This window comes from Puma concolor, unplaced genomic scaffold, assembly GCF_028749965.1.
Source record: "Puma concolor isolate L17-30 unplaced genomic scaffold, mPumCon1.1.hap2 unalloc_scaffold_80, whole genome shotgun sequence".
NCBI lineage: Eukaryota > Metazoa > Chordata > Mammalia > Carnivora > Felidae > Puma > Puma concolor.
The window spans coordinates 1-27778 of record NW_028240292.1 but is presented as its reverse complement, the minus strand read 5'-3'; the positions used below and the strand labels follow the sequence as shown (position 1 = coordinate 27778).

Here is a 27778-nt window from a genome sequence, read left to right as displayed (position 1 = left end):
CGGGCCACCTCCTGAACGCTGCCCCTGAATCCTACCGGGCTCTCTCATCTGGTCAAAGCCATACTCACTTGATGCTGTGCAGCTTTCTCGTGACTATCATGGGAAAGTCCACTTCAAAATATTTACTTGGGAGAAGATCTTCATCCTGAGGAAAAACACGCAGTAAGCTTTAGAATTATGTATTCACTCCTACATTTACTGACCACCTTCATGTACCGAGCGAGTACTAGGCCCCGAAGAGCATCAGGGCACTTAAGGGTTTGACATCCAGGAACGATATGGGCAGAGATGTATTTTCCAGATTACTGTGGTCTCCGCGTGGGGAATGGATGGAAGACAGGAGTCAGGGGTTCACAGCTGTCCAGGGAAGAAGTCACGGGGAGCCTGAACTGGGGGACCAGTGCCTGGGATGGAGGTGGGGGTATGTGGAGGCGCTGGGGGAGTAGGACCTGACAGAATTTTCCAAAAAGCAGATCGAGAGGACTCAGAGAGGGTCAGGACACCAATGCTGACCAGCATTTGAGGGATAAAATGGAATAAAACAGCAAAAATGCCGAAGCATCGCACACAGTGGGGGTGAGTACTGTTTTGTGACACGTTTACTTTTTTCTGTGAGGGGAGGATACAGCGGGTGGTAAAGGGCAGGTGCTCTGGAGCAGGGGACGGGGGTTCGAATCCCAGCTCCACCGCCTGTCTGCTGCGAGGCCCCAAAGTCACTCCACTCCCTGGGCCAAGTTTCCCTCCTCTGCGAAGCAGAGACAGGGACAGCACCTCACGGGGTTGTGAGGAGTAATGAGGAAATAAGTACACACAAGGGACACTCAGAACAGGACCTGCCTTAGTAAGTGCCACGTGTGTGCCTTTATCATTGACTGTCACGGGGACAGGGCGCCGAGGTGGCTCCGTCGGTTAAGTGTCTGACATTGGCTCAGGTCATGATCTCACGGCTCGAGAGTCTGAGCCCCACGTAGGGGCCAGGGCCCGCTTTGGATCTTCTGTCCCCTTCTCTCTCTGCCCTTCCCCCACCGGTTCTCTCTCTCAAGTTAAATAAATAAACTTAAAAACCTTATTGACATGGGTACTTAGAATTAGGTCTTGGCCTGGGGTGTACATTTATCTTTACTGAGGGCTGCAGTAAAAAAGCGTGCCAGACGCACACGCACGCACACGCACACACACACACACACACACACACACACACACACACACGACCCTGCTCCCCCTTCTACATCCACGGCCTGCTCTCCCCTTGGCCCCCTGGCCATCCTAGCACATTCTCTGTCATGTCCAACCGGTCCCTCAGCCCCGATGCGTATTCATGAACGCATTCTCTCCTCCTCAGCTCGCCAACTGCACACACTGTAAGGACACCGCTGTCTGGACCCTCAGCGACACCCTGCGTGTTGCCTGCAGCAGCTCCCGATGCCCCTGAGGCTTGGGGAAAGAAACAAGGCGCTCCACAACCTGGTGACCTGCCCGGCGCCCCCCCAAAGCGCTCTTCTAACGCCTCCGTATCCACCTGTACTTACATTCCACAAGTACAGAGCCGCTTACTTAAAGTGGAAAGAAAGACCAAGAAAAAGACAACGGTTGGTGCCCAGAACCCGGTGGTGGGCCTCACAGGTGTGGGCCGGGATTAAGGAAGAGCTGGGGTGAGGATGACACCCCTCTTTCTGACTTGAGCAACTGCGCAGAACACCATTTACGTGCACAGTAACGAGCGATGGACAGCAGGGACAGAGAGGGAGCCGGCCCCCCAAGACAGCATGACAGGCAGGGGGGAGCGGGGGGGCAGCAATCACAAGCAAGCATTTTCCAGTAGGAGGTGACCCTGAGGGCAAGTGTCAGAACTGTGAGAGCCAGCTACCCCTCGCCCTTGGAAAATCTCAGGGGATCTGGTCTGGGGGACAAAAGGGGAGGGAGGAAGGGGGAGACAGGAAGACAGAGACAAAGACCGTCTCCTGACCCATCAGAAGAGACACGCTCACCGATCTCAACCGTTCTCTCTCGGTGCTGCCGCGCTCCCCTGCCCGTGTGTAGGGCAGGGCCGGGTAAAAAGCTGTCCGAAGATATTCGGAGGAAACGTTTAGAGCATACCAGAAGATGACTTTTGCTAGGAAATTCCAGAACAACCTCTAAGGATTTCGCTCACATGATATGAGGTTAAGGACACGCTAAAATTCTAGAAGACCCGGAGAACAAAAGCAAATGCAGGACAGCATATAATCCTATAGCTCGTCTAGGACTTCTGACTTTCTAAAGAGCTTTCCCACTCATCAGCTACTTGCCCTCTTAAGAATGCCGATTAAGGGGTCACCATGGAGGGAGAGCTTCCAAAAGGCACACCTGGAGCTTTTAAGGAACAGACATCTTCTTTCTTGCCTTTGGGAAAGGGGCAACAAATGGCTGTGGGACATGACGCTTCAACTTTTTATTCTGGGATTCCCTAAGCCCTTCCGACACTCCACTCGCCAGTAGCTTGCACGTCACAGGAGGCATGGAAGGCAACCAGGACCGTGGATAGCTACCGGAGGGCAGCCGGGGACAACCGTGAGGAAGAGTATCCCGTAGGCTCAAAGGAGATCCAACGTGGCCGACCGCTGCACAGGCTGCCATATTGAGACTGACCCCCTGCGTCCTTGATCCTCTGGCCGTGTGGAAATAGGATTCAAGAGACACCAAGAAGCTGAGGTCCCTTAAAGGATTTCACTCACCCTTTATTCTTTGTCTGGGGTTGTACTGGCTTTCCTGCACCCTACTCTCACTCGCTGCTTGAAGGTGAGAGCCTTCAACTGTCCCTTCGACTGGTCTTGGGGCCTGACGTCATACAGAACGAGCTCACACACCAGCGGCAGCACAAAGCCTGTGACCCACAGCCAAGCCTCTGCTGGTGCAGCCAGGGGACCCTCCCAGGTGGAAGGTGCACGAGACGACAAGACTAGCCGACGAGATTTCCCCTCCTCTTTTACAGAAGCACATAGAGCTCAAAAACAGGGATCAGCGAACGTGCTGTAAACAGCCAGTACTCTAGCCTTTGCAGGCCAGACGGTCTCTGCTGTGACTTCTCCACTCTGCTGCCGTAGGGCTAAAGCAGCCATAGGGAAGATGGAAGGAACTGGGAGTTGGCAGTAAAACTTTATTTACCAACACAGGTGGCAGCCTAAGTTTGGCCCGTTCAGCTCCTGCTCCAAAGAGCAAACAAGCATCATTTTTCTAAAAAGAAACTCAGGTTTTTTTAAAACCCTTATAACTAATGTCATTATCAAACAAAACGAAAAAACTCCACCAAATTTTTCAGACCCTGCACTATTCTCCTTCCTCGCTCCTCACAGATAACCTTTTTCTTGGAAGGGGCACATGAGCTTCAGCGTACCTTGCTCAGAAATAAAAATCTCAGATTTAGTAATGATTAACCCACCTACACGGCGGGGGGAGAAACCAAACCACGGGACCACGTCGAAAAGGGTGTCAAGCCCAAAGGAGGAGTTTCTCCCGTGGCTTCTGTTCACACCGCACACATTCTGCCACTGCATTCTCTTCCAGTTCCTTCCACCACACCGTGGTCGCTGAGGCCCAGAGGCACCGCCGACCTATAGCAAAGAGCCCCCCCCCCACCCCCCGAGCAGCCGCAGGGCTCTCTGGAGAGAACAAGGAGGGAATCTGGACGTGGACGAACTGCAGTCCGTTGTTTGTTCCATGCTCCAGTGCCACTGGCTGTCCCACCTGGGGACGGCACAAGCTCTCGGAGCCCGCCTTGCCCCATCTGGGTAAACCCCCCCCCCCCACCTGCAGAGCTCTCATGTTCATTCCCGAGGTCATGGATGTGCACGCCCTTCAGAAACGTTAGGTATCTTATCCTGAATGAAGAATGCAGAGGCAACCGGTTAATACTAAGGCTGTGCTGAGGCCACTGATTTCTCGCCTCAGTGAGAGAGAGGCTGGGGGCACCGATGACCAAAGACCTCATCGGGTGAGCTGATGAGGGACAAAATACACACTCAGGTCGCATTAGGCCCACACACTCTAGTTTATCTTGGTGTACTTCTGCAAGAATCTGGGGAAATGCACGTACCCATGACTGCCACATGACCGACCTGACAGGAGAACCGAGAGAGATCTGTACAAACCTACAAAAAAGAAAACGCAATCAGTGAGATCGTTGTAGAGAAAAGGTTTGGTGCTACAATTCCAGCCCGGAATCAAAGACCAGGCCTGTGGTCCTGATTCTGCCACTAACTGGACCCATTTCCTCTTCTGTGAGGGAGTGTAATTAAACCTGCTCTTGAACCCTAACGAAGGAGGTGAGGGACCAAATCAGAGAATGGAGGGGCACCTGGATGGCTCAGGCAGTTGGGCTCTGACTCTTGATTTCGGCTTGGGTCACGGTCTCGTGCTCCGTGGGATAGGCCCCGCATCCAAGCCCCACTTAGGATTCTCTCTCTCTCTCCCCAAATGAATAAATAAACTTAAAAGGGCTTTGTGTCATGCTACCATCACCCAGCCTTGCAAATCTCCAAGCCATACTGAAGACACCGTCACGACGACAGTAAAGTCTTTCGTTGTCGTCAAAACGGCAAATGCATGGGCCCCTGGTCTCAGCTACTCCACTGGCAGGGCTCTTGCACACACGCAGAGAATGTATACAAGGATTTTGATCAAAAGCCCTGTTTGTAACAGCAGGAGCTAAGAAGCAAGGCACATATGTAGGGCCCTGGTGACATCACGTACGTGGCTGACAGTGGTGGCACAGCAGGTGCAAGCAGATGGGGACAGGGACGCGAGACAGGCAGTCACCGCATTCCTTTTGAATATATTTCTAGCATTTAAAAACATGTTTATTGACTTATTTTGAGAGAGAGATGGGGGAAGGGCAGAGAGGGAGGGAGAGTGAGAGAGTGACAGAATCCCAAGCAGCCTCTGTGCCGTCAGCACAGAGCCCAATGCGGGGCCTGAACCCACAAACCGAGAGATCACGACCTGAACCGCAGTCAAGGGTCGGGTGCTCAACCGACAGAGTCACCAAGGCGCCCCTGACATTTTTGAACCCGGTGGGAACCTTCAGAAAATTAAACAATTCGGGAAACAAGGGGGCGGTATTTTTTAATTTACCTTTAGTCTCCAGAAGATGGTATCCATCCCAGCCCCAAGATTTAGAATCTGACAGTGACATTCTGTCTTCCGTAGAAATGCCTTTATAAGCTGACTGACGCCATGGACGCGAGCAAAATATCCTGAGAGAGAGACAGAGACAAGCCATGACTCAGTGATGATGGAAATAAGCCTTGCCAAGTTCACCACACCAGGAGAACAAAACGCAACACTTCTGCCCTTCTTCAGGGGTAGCGGTTTAGGTTATCCATAGACCTTATGGGAGAAGTAACGACTTTAACATTCTCTTCTTCTTCTTTTTTTTTTTTTAAAGCCATTTGAACCAAAAGAAGCACAATCTATCCAATGGTTGGATCAACTACCTTAAGGAAAACGCAACGTCCCCTAATTCTACATATGAAAGAAAAATATTTTACATCAAAACATGGGATCTCTTAGAAATGTGTTTTTTCCTGGCTCAGTGAAAGCTACTCTGAATTCTGCTGAAACTCAAAATTGGGAGACCGTCTGGAAAGTATTCTGGGGTCAGGAAATGGGGCAGATAAATGTCAAAGCAAAGACAGCCATATTTCTTATCGTGCTCCCTTCATCTCCATCCTGTGTGGGTTAGAGCCTCGATGTTTGTAAAACATCACAGGCGGGGTTGGGCGGGGGGCGGTGCACAGGCAAATGGTGCCTAATAAACTGACTTGTTAAGCTCTGGCGTGGGAAGCTGGACCAGAGGAGACAAGAAATAAAAGAGGGTCAAAGGAAGATAATATTGATCTGTGTTCTAAACACTTCTGCTTACAGTATTACTATTTTAAGAACAAAATTTGAGTGGCATTTAGACACTTACTGCAATTTGACATAGGGATTTCATGTCTATGGGTTCTACTAGTAAATAATTTGAGCTTGCCGTTTTACATGTCTCTTTTGGGGCGCCTGGGCGGCTCAGTCGGTAAAGCGTCCGACTTCGACTCAGGTCATGATCTCACGGTCCGTGAGTTCGAGCCCCACGTCGGGCTCTGTGCTGACAGCTCAGAGCCTGAAGTCTGTTTCAGATTCTGTGTCGCCCTCTCTCTCTGACCCTCCCTTGTTCACGCTCTGTCTCTCTCTCTGTCTCAAAAATAAGTAAACGTTACATGTCTCTTCCATTTCACTTTTCTAGTCGATCCTTTTTACCGTGGGTTACAGAGTTATCACCCACAACGGACTGGACATTGGAAAAATTTTAAAAATGCTCCCCACACGCTGTTTGGGAAGCACTCTCCTACTATGGGGCCCTAGTCTAGCGATGCCAACCCAGGGAGAGGAAGAAGGAAGGCCGGAGGGCTGACCTGCTGCCCAGGGCCCCCAGCACCCAGGGCGCCATGGTGGGGCCCTGCCTCTGCAGCGTCTGTTAGGAAAGCGTCCTCAAGAGTGCGGGAGGGAGGCTTAAGGCCTCTTAGCCAGGCCTCGTCCAATCTTACTGATGCCTGGTTTCACCCTCAGCTCAAAGTAAGTACCATGTCCTTATTCTCAGGAAGCACCACTTTAAAATTTCTTCGCATTTCTCATTGAAACTACCCATAGGATCCGTCTTTAGGGCCAAGATGCCCTGCACCCACAAGAACTATGGTCGTTTGGCCAATTTCTCAATCTGGCTGAGACTAAGTCACCCTCCTGTCTCAATTCCTTTCACTGCCTTGATAGAAATGACTTGTACAGCCTAACAGTGTTACTATCACTTTAACAAGGCCAAAAAAAGTCATTCCTTCCATGAACAGACAGTTCACAGTAAAAGACATATAAATGGCTCTTCAACATATAAAAATGATCTTGGGGCACCTGGGTGGCTCAGTGGGCTAAGCAAGTGTCCGACTCCTGATTTCAGCTCAGGTCATGATCTCACGGTTCAAGGGTTTGAGCCCCACATCGGGCTCTGTGCTGACAGCATGGAGCCTGCTTGGGATTCTCGCTCTCATTCTCTCTCTCTCTCTCTCTCTGCCCCTCCCTGCTTGCAAGCAAGTGAACTCTCGTTCGCTAGCCTGCTCTCAAAATAAACATTTAAAAAAGATCTTAAAAAAATAATCCTAATGATCTTCAACTTCACCCAAAAATAAGAGGAATCTAAAATAAAATTACTGTAAGATACCACTTTTCATGTCTCAGATTCACAAAGATGAAGAGTTTCATAATACACTGTGTTGGTGAGGATGTGGGGAAATAAGCACTTTCATGTACTACTGGAGAGAAGGAACACTGGAACTCTCATGTTAAGAATGAATCCCTATGTTATACTGCTGGCTTTGAAATGGAGAAGGGGCCATCTTCCATGGAATGTAGGTGGTTTCTAGAAGGTAGACAAGAAAAGGAAATAGACTCTCCCCTATGGTCTCCAAAAGAAACGGCCCTGATGACACTTTGATGTTAGCCTAGTAAGACCCATGTTTGACTTCTGACCTTCAGAACTGTAAGATAATAAATTTGTATTGTTTAAAAAAAAAAAAAAAGAGTGAATCCCTAAAACCCCAGGCCTCTCAGCTGATGAGGGAATAGTGAGAAGGGAGGGGGTCACTTGCCTCTGTTAATTTCGGGGGCCTTCCTCTCCTTAGACAGTCTTACAAAATGCTGGATGTAAGGGTCATGCCAGTAGCCAATGCTTACTGCAAACCTGGAAGGGATAAAAAGGGAGGCAGGTGAGTAGACGTCAGTAGATTCAGGTTCTCGGGAACCAGGTCAAGGAAGAAAACCATCTACTTCACAAGGCCAACACGCTCCCATTTAGCACTCCGTTACAAATGTAAACAGACTCAGCCATCCGCCGAGGTGCTCACTTACACTCCTCTCACCCTTCCCACGGCGGCCATGTGTCACCTCTCTTTATTCTGACTGCTAATTCCTTTCCCAGGACACTGGAGAGCATATAACCTCACCTCATCCCTCACCCAGAAGACGTGCAAGCATTTATTCACTCGGCAAACTCACTGGCCAGAACTATTCAGACAACCCTACTCAACCAGAAGTTCTGGGTCCACAGGAAAGGAGATCTAGAATTGTTTTGTCAAACTCGCCAATGACTCCCTAAGTATTTCCCCCGGCTCTGTCATTTCTGTCATTTCACGTCCCTTAAGGAGTAAAAGGAAAAACCAGGAACAAATAAACAGAACAGCTACAACCTAGAAAATGCCGTTGTAGCTTACCCTCTCTGGCATGCACTACAGCCTGGAAAATGCTACAGTAACCTAACCTCTCCCCAGGCCACACGACAGGGAATCAAAGCTCTAGTGTTCTAAGCCAGGGATCTGAAACCCCAATGACCACTTAAGGTCTCCTGGCAACCATGAGTGGAACCAGCCTTAGGACAAGGACATGTAATGGAAGAAACCTGGATCCTTAAGGCCGAGCCACTGTGGGCCTGCACCCCGCTCTACCTCTCCACAGACATTTTGAGAGTTTCCAAATGTCTTTATCGCTTAAACCAAACGGAGTCAGGCTTCTGTTACCTGCTACACCCTGAAGCATCCTAAGTGATATCCTGAGTGTATGAGCTCATTTCCCTGTTTCTTGATGAACAAGCGGAGAGGGGAAGGGGTGAGTGACTGTTACCCAGCTAGAGTCTGAGCTCCCAGAGGCAGATATGATATCTTCTCTTTACGTCCACTGACAAGGCTTACCGCTGCCTTGACTGTGGTCGGTGCTAATCCTGTACAAACCTATCCCCCCCCAGTCTCTCTCGTGTCCACGTTCACACATCCGCATACACACACACACACACACACACATAAGGAAGCACATACTTTTGGTTTCTCGAGGCAGCAAGTCAGCACGGAAATGCACAAAGCACTCATTAAGGGACACGATTTGCTACGGGCCCAGACTGTCCAAGTTTTCCAAGGGTGAACAGGCTCAGCTGTCTAAAACGGTGCTTTTCAAACGATGAATTATGGCCCACCCGTATAATAAAATCAGTGTAGTAGTCTGCAAGTCTCCATCTGTGAAAATGCAGTCGAATAGAGTGAAATAGAAAATATCAGTATGCATTCCACACTGTAAGAGTTAAGACGGTTTTGTGAAGCTTTTGTTGAGGTGGGTGTTTGGGGTAAAATGCAATGAAAAGTCTGTTCTCCAAACAAACAAAATAGACTCTTAAACACAGAGAACAAGGTGGTGGTTGCCAGAGGGGGCGGGGGGATGGACAAAATAGGCAAAGAGGGCTTAAGAGGTACAAACTTCCAGTCATATAAGTAACGCACAAAGATGAAAAGTGGAATATAGGGAATCCAGTCAATACTACTCTTATAACAGTACGGTGACAGATGTGAGGACACGTAACTGTGGTGAGTGCTGAGTAATATGTAGATTTGTCAAATCACTATGTTGCACGCCTGAAATTAATGTGACATTGTATGTCGACTATACTTCAATAAGTAAAAAAAGAGAGAAGATGGTGTTCTCACTGTTGGCGGGTTTGAGGGGCACCGGCCTCAAAGGAATCACCTAGTGCCATCTAGTGGTAAAGGCCGTATCTGCAGTCCAAGAACCACAGACTAGTGATGCGAACATCAAACATGGACCTAAGGGTTGGAGGCGGCCTTGGAACTGACCTGGTCAACCCTGACATCCGATGCCAGAATCCTTCAACAACACCAAGCCACTGCCTGACTATGCACCACAAAGAAGGCACTCACTCCAATGCCCAGCAGCCCTACCTGCTGAAAAGCTGATCGAGTTGCCCCCCTCCACAAGCTCCGCGTTGGACTTACTACCGCCCTCCTCTGGATGACAAGGAGCAGTTTCCCCTCCTCTCAACCGTATTCTCCGTCTAGTTAATACTATTGATTCCATCAAGCCATCTTTGGTGAGGGTCTGCTAAGTGCCAGCCATTGGGGATACAGTAGTGAACCAGACACGAAGATAAGGAAGGGCTTGTGACAGATGAAGGACAACAGCACGGAGGACGGATGGACCTACGTTAGAGAACGTGAGAGGGAAAGCCTCTCTGAAAAGGGAATGGGCTGAGTTGGGTCCTTACACAACTGGAGAAAGCTGTGCAAAAGGGGTTCTAGACAGGAGGAAGAGCAGACAGAAATGCTCTGGACAGGAACCGCCTTGGAATGTTCCAGTAACAGAAAGTCGGTAGGGAGGCTGGAGAACAGCGGAGAATCAGGAGAAACTAGAGAGGCGGGTGGTGGGAGCCAGGGAGAGACCTCTGCAGCCACGTGCAGCGGCCCCAAACCACGGCGAGGTGCACAAACGTAACAGGTGGGGACAGAACACAAACGTATCTGGTCACAAGTCCTTATGACTCCCACTTTCTAATGTTTCCAACATGCGTCTCCTTCTGGTCTCCAGATCTAGAAGACTGCCAGTGGTTTGTGGGAGGAAAAGGGGGGATGTCACTGATCTGCCCTTCAGAGCGGCTAACATGAGAAGATTTACAGAGCACTGCTAAGAAGAGTAAGGGTCAAAGAACTAGCGGGCACTGCTGATGGGGAGTGCCAAAGGGAGATGGGCAACCTGCTTCAGAGCTTAGAATTCTGTCACCCCTGGGAGCCCAGCTGAACATGGTGGATCCACACAAGGAAACACTAACCGGTCATCTCAGACATGAACGAGAAGGATCAGACATGCCAAGATGTTCAAGACACCGTGAAGGGAAAAATGGTAGGCCGAGAACCTATGTAGCCAACGTGCCCGTGAACACGTGTATGTGCGTATCTACAGACAAGGACTAGGGAACTGGCGATTTCTGGTGTGTGTGTGTGTGTGTGTGTGTGTGTGTGTGTGTGTGTGTTTTAATTTATCTCTATGTTTTAAACTTTTTCTCCATGAACTATATGCCATATTTCATCTAAGACATTATCAATTATAAGACTGAAAAAAGAAAGAAGAAACCCTGCCAGCTAGTTAGCTTAATGTTTTTCTTATTGCTTACAATTTTAATTTTGTGCTTGTTGGAAAAAGCCCGTTTACTTGTTTGTTTAATTAGTTTTAAAGTAGGCTCTGTGTGCAACGTGGGGCTTGAACTCACAACCACATCCAGAGTTGCATGCTCTGCTGACTGAGCCGCCAGACGCTCCTGCAAAAGCCCTTTTGTGCTTATTTAAACGGATTGAAAGGGAATGGATGAATGCAGTAAGAGGGTTAAGTCTTCCCTTTTGGGGTATCTGTGAGTTTCCACACGATATTGACCTTCGGGCCGCCAAGGGCATTGGCAAGGCTGCATCCCCAAGAGATCACCATCATCCTCTCCAAGATTTCCTTCCACGCTACCGACCGTCCAGGTGCAGGTTTTGTTACTGAGCCTTTCTCGATCTCATCAGGAGGTACCAATGGATGGTTCTCCAACAGCATCAGGATTTGTGCTCCTTCTGCAAATGGCCCTTAAAAGGCACGTGGACAGAAGCACCCAAGAGCTGACGGTGTAGTCCTCCGGCCATGCCGCAAGCAACAATGACCACATCCACTTGCACAGGTAATGACAACTCTAACACGACTTGGCAGTGACCGCGGGACACATCGAGAATAAATCACAGCTGATGGCAAAGACGTGAGAACGTGTGTCACAGCATGGATCAAATACAGTATTGCCTTCACCACATGAGCAACAGTAAGCTTCGATATCATAAGCAAACATAAAAGGCAAAATTAAGCGATGAAAAGTACCCGTGACATCACAGAGTAACATCCTTAAAACATAAAGAACTTACAAATCAGTAAGGAAAAAAATCCTAATATCCCAGAAGAAAGGCCAAAAATGGGCAGTTCACCAAAGAGCCAAGTGACCACTGAATATACAAAATAAAGAAACCCAAAAATGCAAAATGAAAGCAGAAACAGCAAGCAGTATATCTGCTATCAAATCAGCAACAAAACCGTTTAATAGAACCCGGCTTTGGTGAGGATGAGAAAGAGGGCACCTGAGCCGCCAGAACTGTAAACTGTCCCTGCCATGCCACGAGGCACTTCGGCTGCTGGTACTCAAAGCTGAAGAGTTATATTTACGCGATGACCAAACAATCCCACTTCTAGGATTTTACCCTAAAGAAATAGTCAAGAATGAACACAAAAAGGTTTCGGTAAGAACACTGAACCTGGGGTTACGCTATCAGGTGAACAAAGCAAGCTACAAAATTCTATGTACAGAATGTTCCCAATTCTGTTAGATGAATGCGTACATTCACGTACACGTGAATATACATACATGTACAGTATACATATCGAGACTTCCCAGAGTAGGCACCAAAAGGTGAACAGTGGTCGCCTCTACACTGACGCTGTGCACCTAGTGCTGCTGTCTGTCCGTCTGTCCCCACCACAGTCCTCTGTTGCCCAAACCCAGAAAATAGCCCCTCTCTTTGTGTATCCTGACTTTGTTTAAAACCCAAAGCATCAAAAATCTCAGATTTGGGAAGACCTATTTCGCAGTCTTCGGTCAATCCCTATTGCTTTCGAAATTTTCATGACATTCACATGCCACCTGTTCAGTGTAACATTTCTTTAAATCAACTCGCTTTTCTTTACTACTCAGGTCTGACGTGCTATATGGGATTTTCTTCTAACACACACTATAATAAATACCTAACTATTAAAATTTCAAACATCTGTGTGCCACCTAAAGTCATTTCACATTCCTTCCGTGGGAAACACTGATCTGGGCCAACCGCCTACTCACTCGAGAGCATTTACTGACTCTGCCATATAGGCATGAGTACCACCTGCAACAGGAAGGGGGTGACACGCTCTCCGCCAGGGATTTCTTCACCTGAAGGAAAGGGCAGGGGCCCTCCACGCTCTCCCAGCCAGTGAGGATCAAGGCCAGGTTCATTTTACTTCTGTCAACACTCCTGAGAGCTGACTACAATGCCAGGCATCATTCCAAATGCTTGACCAATAGGAACGGAACGCCTACAACCCTCATAGTGACCCCCCGTGGGAGGCACTGCTTTACAGACTGAGGTGAAGGTCGGTCCCTCAAGCTGCAGAACCCTATAGAAAATTTCATTCTAGGGGTGCCTGGGTGGCTCAGTCGGTTAAGCGGCCGACTTCCGCTCAGGTCATGATCTCACGGTCCGTGAGTTCGAGCCCCACGTCGGGCTCTGTGCTGACAGCTCAGAGCCCGAAGTCTGTTTCAGATTCTGTGTCGCCCTCTCTCTCCTACCCTCCCCTGTTCGTGCTCTGTCTGTCTCTGTCTCAAAAATAAATAAACATTAAAAAAATTTAAAAAAAAAAGAGAAAATTTCATTCTATTGCTTTTCAAACCTATTTACCCACCTGGATTTGGATCCCTCCCCCGACACTTCAGTGGCTTAAATGATATCAGTGTGTGTGTGTATGTGTGTGTGTTTACGTGTGCGTGTGTGTGTATATGTGTACACACACATTTATACGTACATTATACACATATGTAACGTATGCACACATACACATACATACAACGTACTTAAATGCAATTGCAAAAATCAATCCGATACTCTTAGCGTCAATTTTTAAGTTTGAAATTTGAACTACATACTGCATACTAGCCTAAGATACTGCTCTACCTCTTATTAATTTTATTGTTCTTTCTTTTAGTCTCTTTTTTTCTTTTTGTTTCTATTTCTTGGTAGTTTTATTCTTGGTTATAAATGGAAGGCAGGAAGCAAAGTCTTAAGGGCAACAGACTTTGTACCTAAACAGACTTTCAGTTTGTTTCCTTTCTTGTGAGCTCTGTTGCTTTCTTAAGTAGATCTGCAAGGCCTTAAGTGTTGAATCACCTAAAAAAAAAAAAAAAAAAACAAAACTGAGCCTCAATTAACTCACACGCTATCGTTTCTTCCCGACAGAGGCTACTGGTATTGCCTTTTGGCTTCAGCTAACATCCAATTACTTTACAAGGATTAATATGTCCTAAAATCTACTGCCTCCACTGTAAGTACTCATTGACTAGTGGGCAAGGCATTTATGAAAAAGGAACCAACATTCACAAGAAGGTGAGTTAAGTAGGAGAAGTCAATCAGAAAGTTCCCATGGTACAATGTCTCATATCTGACTTAAGCAAACAAAAAACCCAGTTAATACAGAATATAGTAACAGGATGTCATGGGCCTGAATAATGCTGAAGTTCTTTTGGAAAAAATAAAACATTTAAGCACATGTAGTCTGAATATTTTCTCCCAGTCTGTCTTGCCTGTTCATTTTCTCAGTGCATCCATTTTTCCTTTGTAAGTAGTGCTTTTTTTGGTTCTGTATCCAAAACATTTGCCTACCTCAAGGTTGTCAACATATGCTCTCATGGTTTCATATAAAAGATTTATGGTTCTAGCTTTTATATTTCAGTTTATGATCCATCCCAAATTAATGTGTACACAACGAGGTAGGGGCTAAGGCCCATTTTGTTTCCACGTGAATATCCACTTTACCCAGAATTATTCATTAAAAAGACGTCCCTTTCGCCCACCGAATTGGCTTGACAATCTAGGTGAAGTTCAACCAACAGTACTTGTGTTTGGTCTATTTGTTGGACTCTTTATTCTGTTTCACTGATCTATCTTTATGCCAAAGACTTTGATTGCTGTGGCTTTACTGCAAGTCTTCAAATTAAGCAGTATTAAGCAGTTTAAGTTCTTCAACTCTGCTCTTCGTTTGAAGACTTTTTTGGATATTCAAGACCCTTCACGTTTCCATATACATTTTTGAAACAATCTGTTAATTTCTTCTAAAAAAAAAAAAAGATGGCTAGGATTTTGACGGTGATTGCACTGATTCCACGGATCAAGTCAGGGAGAACAGGAATCTCAAAACATCAAATCTTCCAATGCATGAACAAAGCGTATCTCCCATTTATTTCAGTCTTCTTGTTTTCCTCTCAACAGTGTTTTACGGTTTTCTGTGTAAAGTTGTTTTGCGTCTTTCGTTATATTTATTCCTACCCACTTTAGGTGTTTGGATGCTATTGTCAACATTTTCAATTTAAATTTTCCTACCCATGTATGTATACGTACAATATATCTATCTGACAAAGAATTCCTATCCAGAATATATAATAAACTCCAATGAGTCAAAACCAAAAACCATTAACAACAAAAATGGGCAAAAGACTTGAACAGACAGTTCACGAAAGATGTAGGAATGTCCAATAAACACACAAAAAGATGCCTAAGATCATTAGTCACCAGGGAATTGCAATTTAAAACCATAACGAGATGCTCTTTCTCCCTCACTGACAATACAGAACGTTAATAAGGATGTTGAGCAACTGGAGTTTCAATATATTGCTGGTGGGAAGTGTAAAGTGAGAAACCACTTTGGAAATTAGTCTAGCAGTTAAATATATACCCACCCTGTGACTAAGCAATTCTATTCCTAGACATTTATTTGAGAGAAATTGAAGACCTGTATAAGAATGTCCCTTGTAGCCTATTCACAATGACCAAAAACTTCGATACAACTCCTATGCCCTATCATTGGAGAACACACGAATAAATCATGGTGTATTCACAGATGTATAGGAACAAACTACTTTACACTGACAAAGACTCTTTCCTTGACCAAACTCTAGCCAGGTTCCTCGAGCCCTCTTCTCAACTAGGCTTCAACCTTGACTTACTGTATAGAGACTCAAACAAACACTAATGTAGACTTTAACAGCTCAAGGCTCCACCCCTAGGATGATTCCGGTACCCCTTAGTGCCTGCCCGAGAAAACTCAAGGCTGCCGAAAGCATCCATTGTTTCTTCTAGCCAACACTGAAAGATCAGGTCCCTGTCTCCCAGTGAGCAAATCCAGGTGGTTTCACATGAACCAATACCTTTCCTGGCTTTTGTAATTTTTTACTTCTGACTTTATTTACCCCCAACTTTACTCCCTCATTCTCTCTTTAAAATCTCCTCTGTACAAACTGGAGTTGAGTTTCATTCACTCCGGACTCTTTTCCTTATTGGAATAGTTAATTACTGATTAAACTCTGTCCTCATCACGTGAACTAGTATCTAGCTTTATCTTTAAAAAATTTTTTTTAATGTTTATTTATTTTGAGAGACTGTGTGTGTGCGTGGATGCACACGCAGAGGAGGAGCAGGGGGTGGGGGAGACAGAGAGAGAGAGAGAGAGAGAGAGAGAGAGAGAGAGGAGAGAGAATCCTAAGCAGGCTCTGCACTGTCAATGCAGAGCCAGACATGGGGCTCAATCCCACAAAACGTGAGATCATGTCCTGATCCGGAATCAAGAGTCAGATGCTCAAGTGACCAAGCCACCCAGGCGCCCCTGGCTTTATCTTTGATAACGCAAACAACATGGATGAATCTCAAGGAACACAGTTGAGTGAAAGAAGACAAAATAATACATACTGTATGACCCCATTTCTATGACATTCGAAAACAGGCAGATCTAATCTACCACAGATTTCGAAACCAGAAAATGACTGGTGAGGGTAAGGAGACTAATTAGAAACATATGACAAGGGAAGTTTCTAGAGTTTCAGATATATTTTATACCTTGTTTTGGGCGGCGGTACACAGATATACCGTTGACTCTTGAACAACACAGGGGTTGGGGTGTCAACCTCCTGTGCAATCAAAACTTTGAGTATAACTTTCGATTCCCCAAAAACTTCACTACAAATTGACTACTGTTGACCAGAAGTCTTAACAGTTGGTTAACATGTATTTTGTACGTTAGATTTATTATATATTGTATTCTTTCAATAAAGTAGGCTAAAGAAAATATTAAGAGGGGCACCTGGGTGGCTCAGTTGGTTAAGTGTCTGACTTTAGCTCAGGGCACGATCTCATAGTTCATGGATTCGAGCCCCGCATCGGGCATTCTGCGGTCAGTGCGGAACCCACTTTGGATCCTCTTTCTCCCTCTCTCTGCCTCTCCCTTGCTCGTGCACGTGCGCACTCTCTCTCTCTCTCTCTCTCTCTCTCTCAAAAATCAATAAGCACTAAAAAAAAAGAAAATATTAAGAAAATCATAAAGGAAATACGTTTAGAGTACTGTACTGCATTTTTCGAAAAAGCCACATATAAGTGCAGTTCAAACCCATGTTGTTCAAGAGTCAACCATATACACTTGTTAAGACTCATCAAACTGAACACTAAAGACCTGAGCATTTTATTTTATAAATCATCACCCTCTCACCCCTGTTCTCCCACCTCCATTTTCTTCCTTCCCCTCTCCCTCTGTCTCTTAAGAATACCTGGGGAAATTCTGAAGAACAAGAAAGATGAGCGATATAGCTGACCCTCCGATGGGGGATATTCCCCATTCAATATCCACTTACCCCTTCCTCCTTACCCCCATTTTGTTTGAGGTATCAATCTGCCCCGTGAGAAATTCTCCCCTCCCACACTTTCTTGCAGCTAGGGGTGAGGTCACCTGCCCAATTCTGGCCAATGAGAAGTATGTAGAAGTCTACAGGGTGGGACTCCCTGAAAACCTACTGCTTTCACAGACTCAAACACATGCTTTGGTTAGTATCGCTTTCTTTTCTTTCTTCCTGGAGTACAGCTGCTCAAATGAACTAAGGAGATTGTGCTACTCACTGATACAACCCTGTTTTACCCCAAGCTAGAGGAGCTCTTGGCAAGTCACGACTAACACTTCGCAAGTCAAAACGTTTAGGCATCGAAATGAAAAAAGCAATTCCGACTGGAAGTCAAGAATGATCTACGCATTGCTGTGCTAAAGTATACCTAAGAATTTAGTATGTAAGTGATATTTCAAATCAATGGAGGATACAGACCATCAACGGACAGTGTAGGAACAAAAACTGCTAACTTATAACATACAAAATTATAAAGATAGATGAATGCTCTAAGCAATAGAAGCCAAAACCATACAAGTGCTAAAAGAAAAGGCAGTGATTGAAAACGGTCTCATAAAACGTTACCCAAAAGCCCCAAGCCATAAAGTTAGACTTGGGACCATAAAGATTGATTCAGAATTTCTGCATCATGAAATGTACGGTACAAGCTAAACTTAAAGACAAGCAATAGTTTGAGAGAAAATAATGGAACACATACGTAGGCAAAGGACTACTACCATACATATGACAAGTTCTTACAGACCAATAAAAACATAAATGAAACAAAAATCCAAAAACCCAGTTAGGAAAATATAAGGAGAAAGGCGTCATGTAAAAAAATATCAGAGATAGTGAAGAACTAAAAATGCTCAGTCTTAGGACGCCAGGGTGGCTCAGGCGGTTGAACGTCTGGCTTCGCCTCAGGCCATGATCTCACAGTTTGTGAGTTCGAGCCCCGTGTCAGGCTCTGTGCTAATAGCACAGGGCCTGCTTCGGATCCTCTCTCTCCCTCTCTCTGCCCCTTCCCCGCTTGCTCTCTCTCTCTCTCTCAAAAATAAACATAAAAATTTTTTTTAATAAAAATACTCAGTCTTACTAGTGAGTATAATAAAAGTTTTTTAAATAAAATAAAAATTTTTAAGAGGTATTATCCACCTGCCAGCTGACAGACAATTTAAGAGACTGAGAATATTCTGTATTTAGCATCTCTTTTACCATGAGAACAGAAACGGACACAACCTCTTTCGAGGACCACTTTGCAAAGGCTTCTCCCCTGAAATCCATCTCACTGGGAAACTGAACCGCACACGCAAAGATGTGTATCGCAGCCCCGTTTTAATAGCAAAATCATAGCTACCCAAATAATGAACAGAAGAACAGTCACATAAACTAAAACCACACTGTGGAATACTGTTCAGCCATTACAACAACAACAAAAAAAATGGAGACAAAAACTTATATGTACAGTATATTCAGATTAGACTAACGAGTTGGGGAAAAGTACTGACTTTTGCCCTTTAACAAATTAACCATTAGGGGGCACCTGGCTGGCTCAAACAGTATGTCATTCTTGATCTCAGGGTTGTGAGTTTGAGCTCCACGTTGGGTGTAGAGACTACTTAAAAACAAAATCTTGGGGGTGGGGGGGGGAATCTGGGTGGCTCAGTCAGTTAAGCATCCGAATCTTGGTATCAGCTCAGCTCATGATCTCACATTTTGTGAGATCAAGCCTCGCATCAGGCTCTGCACTGACACAGTGGAGCCTGCTTGGGATTCCTTCCTTCCCCCTCTCTCTCTGCCACCCTCCTTAACCCCACGTGCACACACTCGCTCGCTTGCGCACGCTCTCTCTCAAAATAAATAAGCATTAGGGGCGCCTGGGTGGCGCAGTCGGTTAAGCGTCCGACTTTAGCCAGGCCACGATCTCGCGCTCCGTGAGTTCGAGCCCCGCGTCAGGCTCTGGGCTGATGGCTCGGAGCCTGGAGCCTGTTTCCGATTCTGTGTCTCCCTCTCTCTCTGCTCCTCCCCCGTTCATGCTCTGTCTCTCTCTGTCCCAAAAATTAAAAAAAAAAAAAAAAGTTGAAAAAAATAAATAAGCATTAAAAAAATAACAAAAAAAAAAAATTAAAAAAAAATCTTAGGGGCACATGAGTGGCTCCGTTGGTTAAGCGCCTGGCTCTTGATTTTGGCTCAGGTCACGATCTCATGGTTTGTGGGACCGAGCCCCACACTGGGCTCCACGTAGATGGCATGGAGCCTTTCTCGCCCTCTCTCTCTCTGCTCCTCCACGTCCCCCCTCAAAAATAAATAAACAAAACATCAATAATAATAATAATGTTTAAAAAATTAAAAAAATCTTAAAAACATAATCATTAAAAAAAAAATAGTATTCTAGATTTGAAATCATTGTTTTTCATAGATATTTTCCAAAATTTAAATTGTTGCTTTTTTGAAAACATGAGGAGAGGGTTGCAGAAAATCCACGATTTACGGGACCTTCCTGATGGGCAAGTTGGGCAGCTAATTTATCCTCACCAGAATATTCCAATTCTAAAGTGACACATCTTCTCTGAGGATGGAAAGCAGCAGCCCCCACCTTCAAATATTCAGATCAATCTCTCAAGCGCTGCTCTCTGGGCACGGCTGCAAAGATGCAATCCGTGTGCTGGAAAGGCCTAGGCCCTTGGGAAAATGCCGCCTCTCCAGGAAGGTGATCCTGTGACCCACCTGCACCTCAAGGGAGACATTTTTGGATTTGGTTGAAATCAGATTAACTCCTGTAATTTTTACAACAGGATTTCAGACTTACAGCCCCTGGCCTGGTATCTAAAACAGACAGACCACTCAAATCCAGTGAAACAGAACAGCAGAATGTTGAGACCTCATCAGGAAGTGCAACCCTGAGCATCGGCATTCAGTTCCTCGTCACTTTGCCGCCTGAGAAATGGGTCTAGCAGGCACGTGGCTAAGGCAGACACGGTCATTCCCCGCACCTTTCTTCTCGCGGGGGGAGACAAACGTTCAACACTACGCCTACACCGCAGCTGGACTGACCACCGCCAAGGACACACACAGAGAACACGGAAGGGGCTGGGCCCGGTCTGCAGGTGTCAGGGGCCTCCTGGTGGGGCCGCATCTGAGATGAGCCAGAGGGCTTGGCTTCTTCTTTCACTCACTGGCCTCACCCACATCCAATCTGTCAACACATCCCATCACCTCCTCCTTCAAAACGTACCCAGAATCTGGTCGATTCTCAGCCCTTCCAGTGCTACCATCCTGACCCAAGACAGCAGCACCTCTGTCTTGGAATATTCCATCAGCCTATTAACTGATCTCCCTGCTTCCGTCCTTGCTCCCTACAGGCTGCTCTCAACAGAGAAGCTAGAGTGATCCCATTAAAACCCAAGTCAGGTCACCTCGTTCTTCGGTTCAAAATTCTCCATCGGACACCACCACAAGTCCCTAAGACCCCTTCAGCCCTCCTCCTTCTCCCTCATGCTGGCCTGGTCCTTCCTGGAACAAGTCAGGCCTGCTCCCTCCATGGGGCTTCCTACCCTCCCTGCTCTCTGCCTGGGACACCGTTTCCAGAGACATCCACAGGGCTCCCTCCCTCACCTCCTACAAGTCTGTCCCCACCATTGTCCTTCTCAGGGGGCCATCTCAGGGGAAACTCTAAGCTCTACTCAGAGATACCAGCCTAGAGGGGCATCTAAAGGACAGGAAAAAAAAAAAAAAAACCCTCAGGTCCTAAGGAAAAACACCCTGAGGACATAGCAGAAATAACTGACCAAGCAAGGTGGAAAGCAGAGATCGGGGTCGAGAGAGGCCGCGCTGCTCACGCATAAGGCGGCGCGGCACCAGGGCGGAAACGCAGGGTGCCACCGCGGCGATGGTGACAGACATGGATGAGAAGAGGTGATCACTAGAGACGAGGCGTTCCAGAAAACGAGTGCCCTGTGCGTAGCCTGGGTCCTCCACAAGCACCGTGAAGCCGACTCGGCTGATGGCAAGAAGGTCGAGACAGACAGGAGGACTGTGGGCCAGGCACCCAAGACGTCCACGGATCAGGTGAATAACCAGGAGAAAACAGTAATGAGGAGGAAGAGAGGGTGCTGCACCTGGGGACCATGGATCTCAAAGAAACGGGGAGTTGGGGGGGGTCAAAGAACAAGGACACAAATCTTGCACCCCCGATCCTGAAATCTCATACCCCGGGGTATGAGAAAACAGAGGCACCATCTGAGAGGACTTCAAAAAAGGATATCCCCGGGGAAGGACCAGCGTCAAAGCAAAGAGAGGGAAGAGATGGCTAAGGAGAGGCTGAGGAAAGAGACGAGGCTGGCGATTAAGGAGTGGGAATTTCCCAGGACACAGGGAGGGTCTGGGGAGAGGGGGTCAGGGGTAAACAACAGAGGGAACTGCCTTGGGCGGGCAGCACAGGACGGAGAAGACAAGGAGAGGGGAGATGGGTAGTGGCGAGAGTTAGCGGTCACAGTAAGCGCTGGAAAAATACCTGCGGAATCCCATGGAATTTTTAAGCATAAGCCCAGAATGTCCGCTCAGAAGAGTTCTCACTGTAGGACCGCAGGACTGAGAGCACAGGCCCATGCTGATGGTCACGGCACTGACGATGACAACTGGGACAGTGCTGATAATAACCACCAGTCTTCGACCCCTGCCATGTGCCAGGCACTGTGGGGAGCGCGCCACATTTAATCCTGCCGACAGCCGTCTGACACTGTTCACATCACTACTATCCCCGGGAGGGCTCTGAAAGGAAGGAGGGAACAACCTGCAAGAGAAGTAACAGAACCGCACGAGTCCTGGGAAGCTAACTGGCTCCCGTGTTAAATTAGGGCTGTTATGGCCGTAACCTGAGGCGGGGGGAACCAGCCTGATCCACAGGGATGACATATTCAGTAACTTCAACCAAACAGTGTTCGGAATGGAGGGAAATCAAAACCAGTAGTAACAATTTATTGAAGGCTTCACGCTGTGCCAGATCCTGTGCTAACTGCCTCGTGTCTGTGATCTCATTGAATCCTTACATCCCAAAGGTGGGTTACCATTGTTATCCCCCCACTTCAAAACTCAGACGACAGACAGCCCACGGTTCATGCAAGGAATCCCTATTTAATAACGTGATCTTTTGACAAGATTGAAGGGTTTAACACGTTACGGTGAAGATATCACGGAACTTGAAGGAGAGAGACCTACAACATGTCTTAAAACACTAACTTACGGATTCTCACAATCTTTTTGCATGTTTTTTTCACATGAGGGAAAGGCCAGTGCAAAAGAAGCTTCAATGAAATGCGCCCAGATGGCAAACACGCCCAGGCTTTATCGCCCAGGACCTATCCCAGCAGATTCTGCTTCCGTGAGTCTAGAGTAGGACGTGAGCATCTGTGGTTTCTTTCTTTCTTAATTTCTTTTTTAACATTTATTTATTTTTTGAGAGAAAGAGATAGAGCATGAGCAGGAGAGGGGCAGAAAGAGAGGGAGACACAGCATCAGAAGCAGAGCCCGATCAAGAAACTTGATGCAGAATGGTTTAGTGGCAGAGCTAGGATCAGCTTGACAGAGCCTGGCCCCAAGGTCCATGTTTTAAAGCACTATGCTTAGTCTCCAAGAACCTACAAAAAGTGCGAGCCTTAACCCAAAACCTTGGCATTCCCCACCTACATTCCCTAGTGGCCCCAGCTTCAAGGGCATTCTACCCATTCCTTTAACAGTTCGCACTCCCCTGCTCTGCCCCAACACCCTCCTATATCCCCGTTTTGCATTCAGCCTTGTGATCTCAGCTTCAACATTATTGCCTAAATTACAAACTCGAATGGCATGCCGTATTTCTCAGCACTCAACACAAAACCGTAATTATGTATTTCACAGGGAATTATTTGCTTCCTGTCTTTTCCGACGAGGTGGTGCTGCCGTCAGACGCCACGTCAGTCCTATTCATCATGTGTTCCCAATAACTGAATACCCACCAACCATTCAAAAAAGAAGGCTTTGGCACAACAGATACGCTCAATAATTTCTGTGGAACGAATGAATAAAGTACACTCGAGCCTCGTGCTTCCAGGTGTGTGATACATGTCTGTGTTCACGATACTGCCCTCACTACACCCCCAAGTATGTAGACCCCTGTGGCATACAGGCAAGAGCTCTGGAAAATGCTGGCTCTGCACAGCAACATTATGGGGCCCCGGCAGTCCATTCCCCCCCCGCCTCCCCCCCCATTTCGACTGGCCTGAGTTTCAGGGGCACGATGGGGATCGTAACAACCCCCAATGAAAAGTAACCTATTAAAGAGGAAGAACTTGCACTTCTCCTAACTCCTCAAGACTAGAATTATTTGCTTCACTGTCTGTGAAGTCTGTCTCCCAGCAAGACTTGAGCCTCACGAAGGCCACAAGACCCCGTTCGGCTGGTTTAGGGCCGGATTCCCAGTCCCGCTCTCCCCAGGCCTGACACACGGCAGAAGTGAGACAATTACCAGTTAAATAAATGAACCGCTGCTCTGTGCACTTCACAGGTGTGAAACCAGGGTCGCCGGAAATTGACGGGTACCTTCTGGCGCACCAGGATGTTCCCGATACGCTGGGATCACAGGCCCGCCTCCCACCTAGGCCCCAGCCCCCCAGGGACGCCGGCCCCTAAGCCCGAGCCCGGCAGGCACCTCTTGCATATAGAAGCATCTTCGCAAGTGCAGCGCACGCCCTCGTCGTCTGGGTCTGTCGAGGAGGAAGAAGAGGCTGTGAAAGAGGGCCTCCTCAGGCTAGCGGCCATGGGCGTGGAGGTTCCGGGGTGCCGTGCCCACCGGGGACATGGAAGCGGGCTCCACAAATGCCCTGGAAAGGAGTGAGCCTCTGAGAACACCGGAGAGAGGGGCTGGGCTCCAGCGGTCTCAGCCGGTGCGGCTCAGTGACGCCGCCCACCTCAGCTGCCCCAGCAACCTTCCCGCTCATTGGCGCCTCTGCCCAGACGCTCATTGGACAATTTCTCCGCCCCCTTGGCCCGCGGAAGGGCTCATTGGATAGCTCTATTGGCCCCGCCCACACCACCGCAAGTCCGCTGAGTAGGGGGAAGGAAACAAGTGGACGCAAAACGAGAGCACCGCAATGCTTTCTGGGAATTGTGGTCGTGGGTGCGCTGGGAGTGCATTGGGTATTCATTTGTTTACTTACTTATTTACTTATTTATTCATTTATTCATTTGTGTGTGTGTGTGTGTGTGTGTGTGTGTGTGTGTGTGTGTGTGTTTATTTATGAACGAGAGAGAGAAGACAAGTGGGAAGGTCACGGGAAGGAGAGAGAATCTGCAACAAGCTGTATGCGCAGCGCAGAGCCTGACGCTAGGCTCCATCTCGCCACCGTGAGATCATGACCGCAACTGACATCAGGAGGCGGTCGCTTAACCCACTAAGCCACCCAGGTACCCCAGGCTTTGGGTTTCTTATTGCTGGTCAGAAAATTTTATAACTGTGATTCACGCAGGGCGGGAGAACTAGCAGGATGCTCAGCTTTGGGTCGAAGGGCAGAGAGTCCAGCTGGAGGAAACAAGTGTTCATGTTGCAGTTAGTCGGGGCTCAGTCTCATTCGACAATTGAACAAATGTTCACCGAGTGCTAACTCTGCGCCAGGAGCTGTGCTAAGTAAGGGCTTTGCGCACATAATCGCCTTTCAAATGTGGAGGAAGGAATGTGTGGGAAATTGGTACAATGGAAAACTATGTTGCAGTGTAAATGCACCAGAGCTGCCAGTTACAAGGGTCAATGGCTGAATCTAAGGACATAATATTCAGTGAAAGAAGGGATGTAACACTTTTATAAAGTCCAAACCAAGCAAAACGGATGTTAAGAGATACATATATATATATATATATATGATAAAACACTCTACAGAAAAATAAAGGAATGGCGGGGGGAGGGAGGGAGACAGGAATCACCACACTTGTGACCTTTAGAGAGTGGAGAGGATACAACACTGGAAGGGAAGGGTTACTTAGGCCCTTCAATAATTTCTCAAGTTGGGGTGGTTCACCTGTGTTTCATTATTACACTTACCGAAGACATTCGTTACATATATTTTATACTGGCCTTCTAAAACATTTTCTAGGTAAGCAGTGTGTTTGTAGTTTGTTTGTAAGTAGTGTGTTTGTATGAGAGACAGCACAAGCAGGGGTGGGGCGGAGAGAAGGGGGACACAGAATCCAAGGAAGGCTCCAGGCTCCGAGCCGTCAGCACAGAGCCCACCGCCAGCTAAAACTCAGGCACTGCGAGATCACGAACCGCCGCCCAGTCCCACCGGTGCGCGGCCTAGCCGGGGCGGGAGTCGGGACCGCGGCGGCGCCGGGAGCGGGACTCGGTGCGCTCGGCGAAGCGGCCAGGGCTGGGGGGCGGGGGCCAGGCGGCGCGCGGCGCCCGAGCCTGGCGCTCCTCTGCCAGCCCGGCCCCGCGCGGTCCCCGGCGGGCGACGCCAATGGAAGTGACGCGGCGAGGGCGGGGCTCCGGCCCGGCCCTGGAGCAGCAGCCGCCGCCGCAGACGCCGCCGCCGCAGACGCCGCCGCCGCAGACGCCGCTCAGCCGCCGTAGCAGCCGCAACCGCCGACGCCGCTCAGTCCCCGCAGCAGCCGCAGTAGCAGCCGCAGCCAGCGCAGCCGCCGCCGCCGCCGCCGCCACAGACGCCGCTCAGCCGCCGCAGCAGCCGCAGCCGCCGCCGCCGCTCAGTCCCCGCAGCAGCCGCAGTAGCAGCCGCAGCCGGCGCAGCAGCATCAGCCGCCGCACCCGCCGCAGTAGCAGTCGCCGCCGCCGCCGCCGCCGCAGTACAGCCGCACCGCAGCCGCAGTCGCAGCCGGCGCAGCCGCCGCCTCCGCTCAGCCGCCGCCTCCGCTCAGCCGCCGCCTCCGCTCAGCCGCCACCGCAGCCGCAGTAGCAGTCGCAGCCGCCGCAGCAGCCGCAGTAGCAACCACAGCCTGCGCAGCCAGAGCCGCCGCCGCAGCCGCAGGAGGCGCAGCAGCAGCCGCCGCCGCGGCCTCGGCCTGGAAGCGATGTAGCCGCGCCAGGCCCGAGCCCCGCGGGCCGCAGCTGCCGCTGCTCTTGAACCGCACGAAGCAGCTCGCCAACCAGACCGTGGGCAGGTGAGTGAGCCGTACCGGGCCGGCCGGGAGCGCGCGTGTCGGGGACCGGGGGTCGGGGTCGTGGCCCGGGCCGGGGCGGGCCCGCTGCCCCGCGGGGCCCCGCGCTCCGGCCCGGCCGCCCGCCCGCTCCGCGCCGGGTCCTCTGCGGGCCAGGGACGAGGGCTGTGCGACGCAGCGGCCAGGCGGCCAGCTCGGGGCCGCCGCCCGAGTCCCCGGGCACAGCGGGGCGGGCCGGCCTCCCGGGACGCCCCCCGCGCGGGTCCCCGCCGCCCATTGTCCCGGCCCCGCTGAGCGTCGTCCTCTGGGGTCTGGACCCAAGCTTTCCCCGGGCCTCCCCCCCTCTCCCGGGGCTTGGCCTTGGGCAGAAACTCGGCTAACTGGTGTGCCCGAGGCCGGGCGGGCGCGGTGCTCTGGGGGGCGGCATTCTCAGCCTTTCCGGGTCGCCCGGCCGCTGCCGACCGACCGTCCACCTCCAAGTGCCTGATGGCAGTAAATAAGGAAGGGGCGATCAGAGCCCATCGGAGCCGCTTCGGGAGACTCAGGACTCCCTTGGAGGGACTTTGGAGGGTGTGCCCTCTCCCAACCGTGGCCCCTATGGACCCGACTGCTCAAGTTCTTGACCTGTAGACATTTGGAAGCGGGAGGAAAGAATTGTGGAAAGGCCTTGGGCAAATGGAAAAACAAAAAGAGGGGGGGCTTTCCAAACAGCTTTTCTCACTTTGGATTGGGGAGCAAATTCTTCTCCAGGTTTCTCTGGTATGGCTTTAATGCTTGACAGAAACGGTGGATGATGAAATGACAGAAGAGACCGGAGTTTGTAGTGGTTTTGAGAGCCTCTGGAGGTTGATTATGGTGTGCTGTGTCATCTGGGGTAAATCTTTCAAGGTCTTTCAGGGCAGTGAGCTGTCCTGTCCCCGCTGACTGTTTCTTCCGAGAAGGGGTATGAAAGTGTGACTGTTTCATCGCTTTTTCTTCTTTGTTTTCCACAGTTGAGTAAAAGGGGGCGTTTGGTTTGGCCAGAGCACGTGGGGACACTTCTTTTCTGTGTGTGTCTGAAAATACTTTTACTTACCCTGGAGCTTTCTATATTTGCTTTTTACAGTTTTGTTCCCCCCGCCCCCAACTTTTTGCTTAGTTTTGTTCAATTTCGTTGCTACCCCCAGCCTGTTATCTCCGTGTGCACTTATCCTGTTTCCAGAGTGGATCCCTGTCCCTACAGCCTAGCGGTGCCTACTTTTCTGTCATTTGTAGGAAAATGATAGAAATAACGAGTGCCAA

General features: G+C 48.8%; 1 protein-coding gene and 1 long non-coding RNA gene across 11 annotated transcripts in view; one reads left to right on the top strand and one right to left on the bottom strand.

The window, feature by feature from the left end:
* The window catches only part of LOC147570837 (uncharacterized), a 121617-nt gene extending 115611 nt beyond the window's left edge, over positions 1 to 6006 (top strand). For 6 of the 10 annotated variants that reach the window (XR_015247981.1, XR_015247982.1, XR_015247984.1 and 3 more), the window contains 2 exons: positions 474 to 576; positions 5185 to 6006. This is a non-coding gene — a long non-coding RNA (uncharacterized LOC147570837). Of the gene's footprint in view, positions 1 to 473; positions 577 to 1342; positions 1624 to 5184 lie in introns of all 10 variants that reach the window. The other 4 variants (XR_015247985.1, XR_015247979.1, XR_015247978.1 and 1 more) reach the window with 4 other exon arrangements.
* LOC147570836 (leucine carboxyl methyltransferase 1-like) overlaps positions 1 to 24184 on the bottom strand; it is a 44557-nt gene extending 20373 nt beyond the window's left edge. The window contains exons 1-4 of the mRNA XM_086696752.1: positions 24042 to 24184; positions 7653 to 7744; positions 5110 to 5231; positions 69 to 145 (exon numbers count right to left, since the gene is read on the bottom strand). Of these exons, the coding sequence (XP_086552878.1) occupies positions 69 to 145; positions 5110 to 5231; positions 7653 to 7744; positions 24042 to 24151 (401 nt within the window). The 5' untranslated portion in view covers positions 24152 to 24184. The remainder of the gene's footprint in view (positions 1 to 68; positions 146 to 5109; positions 5232 to 7652; positions 7745 to 24041) is intronic.
* Positions 24185 to 27778: the final 3594 nt, after the last annotated feature.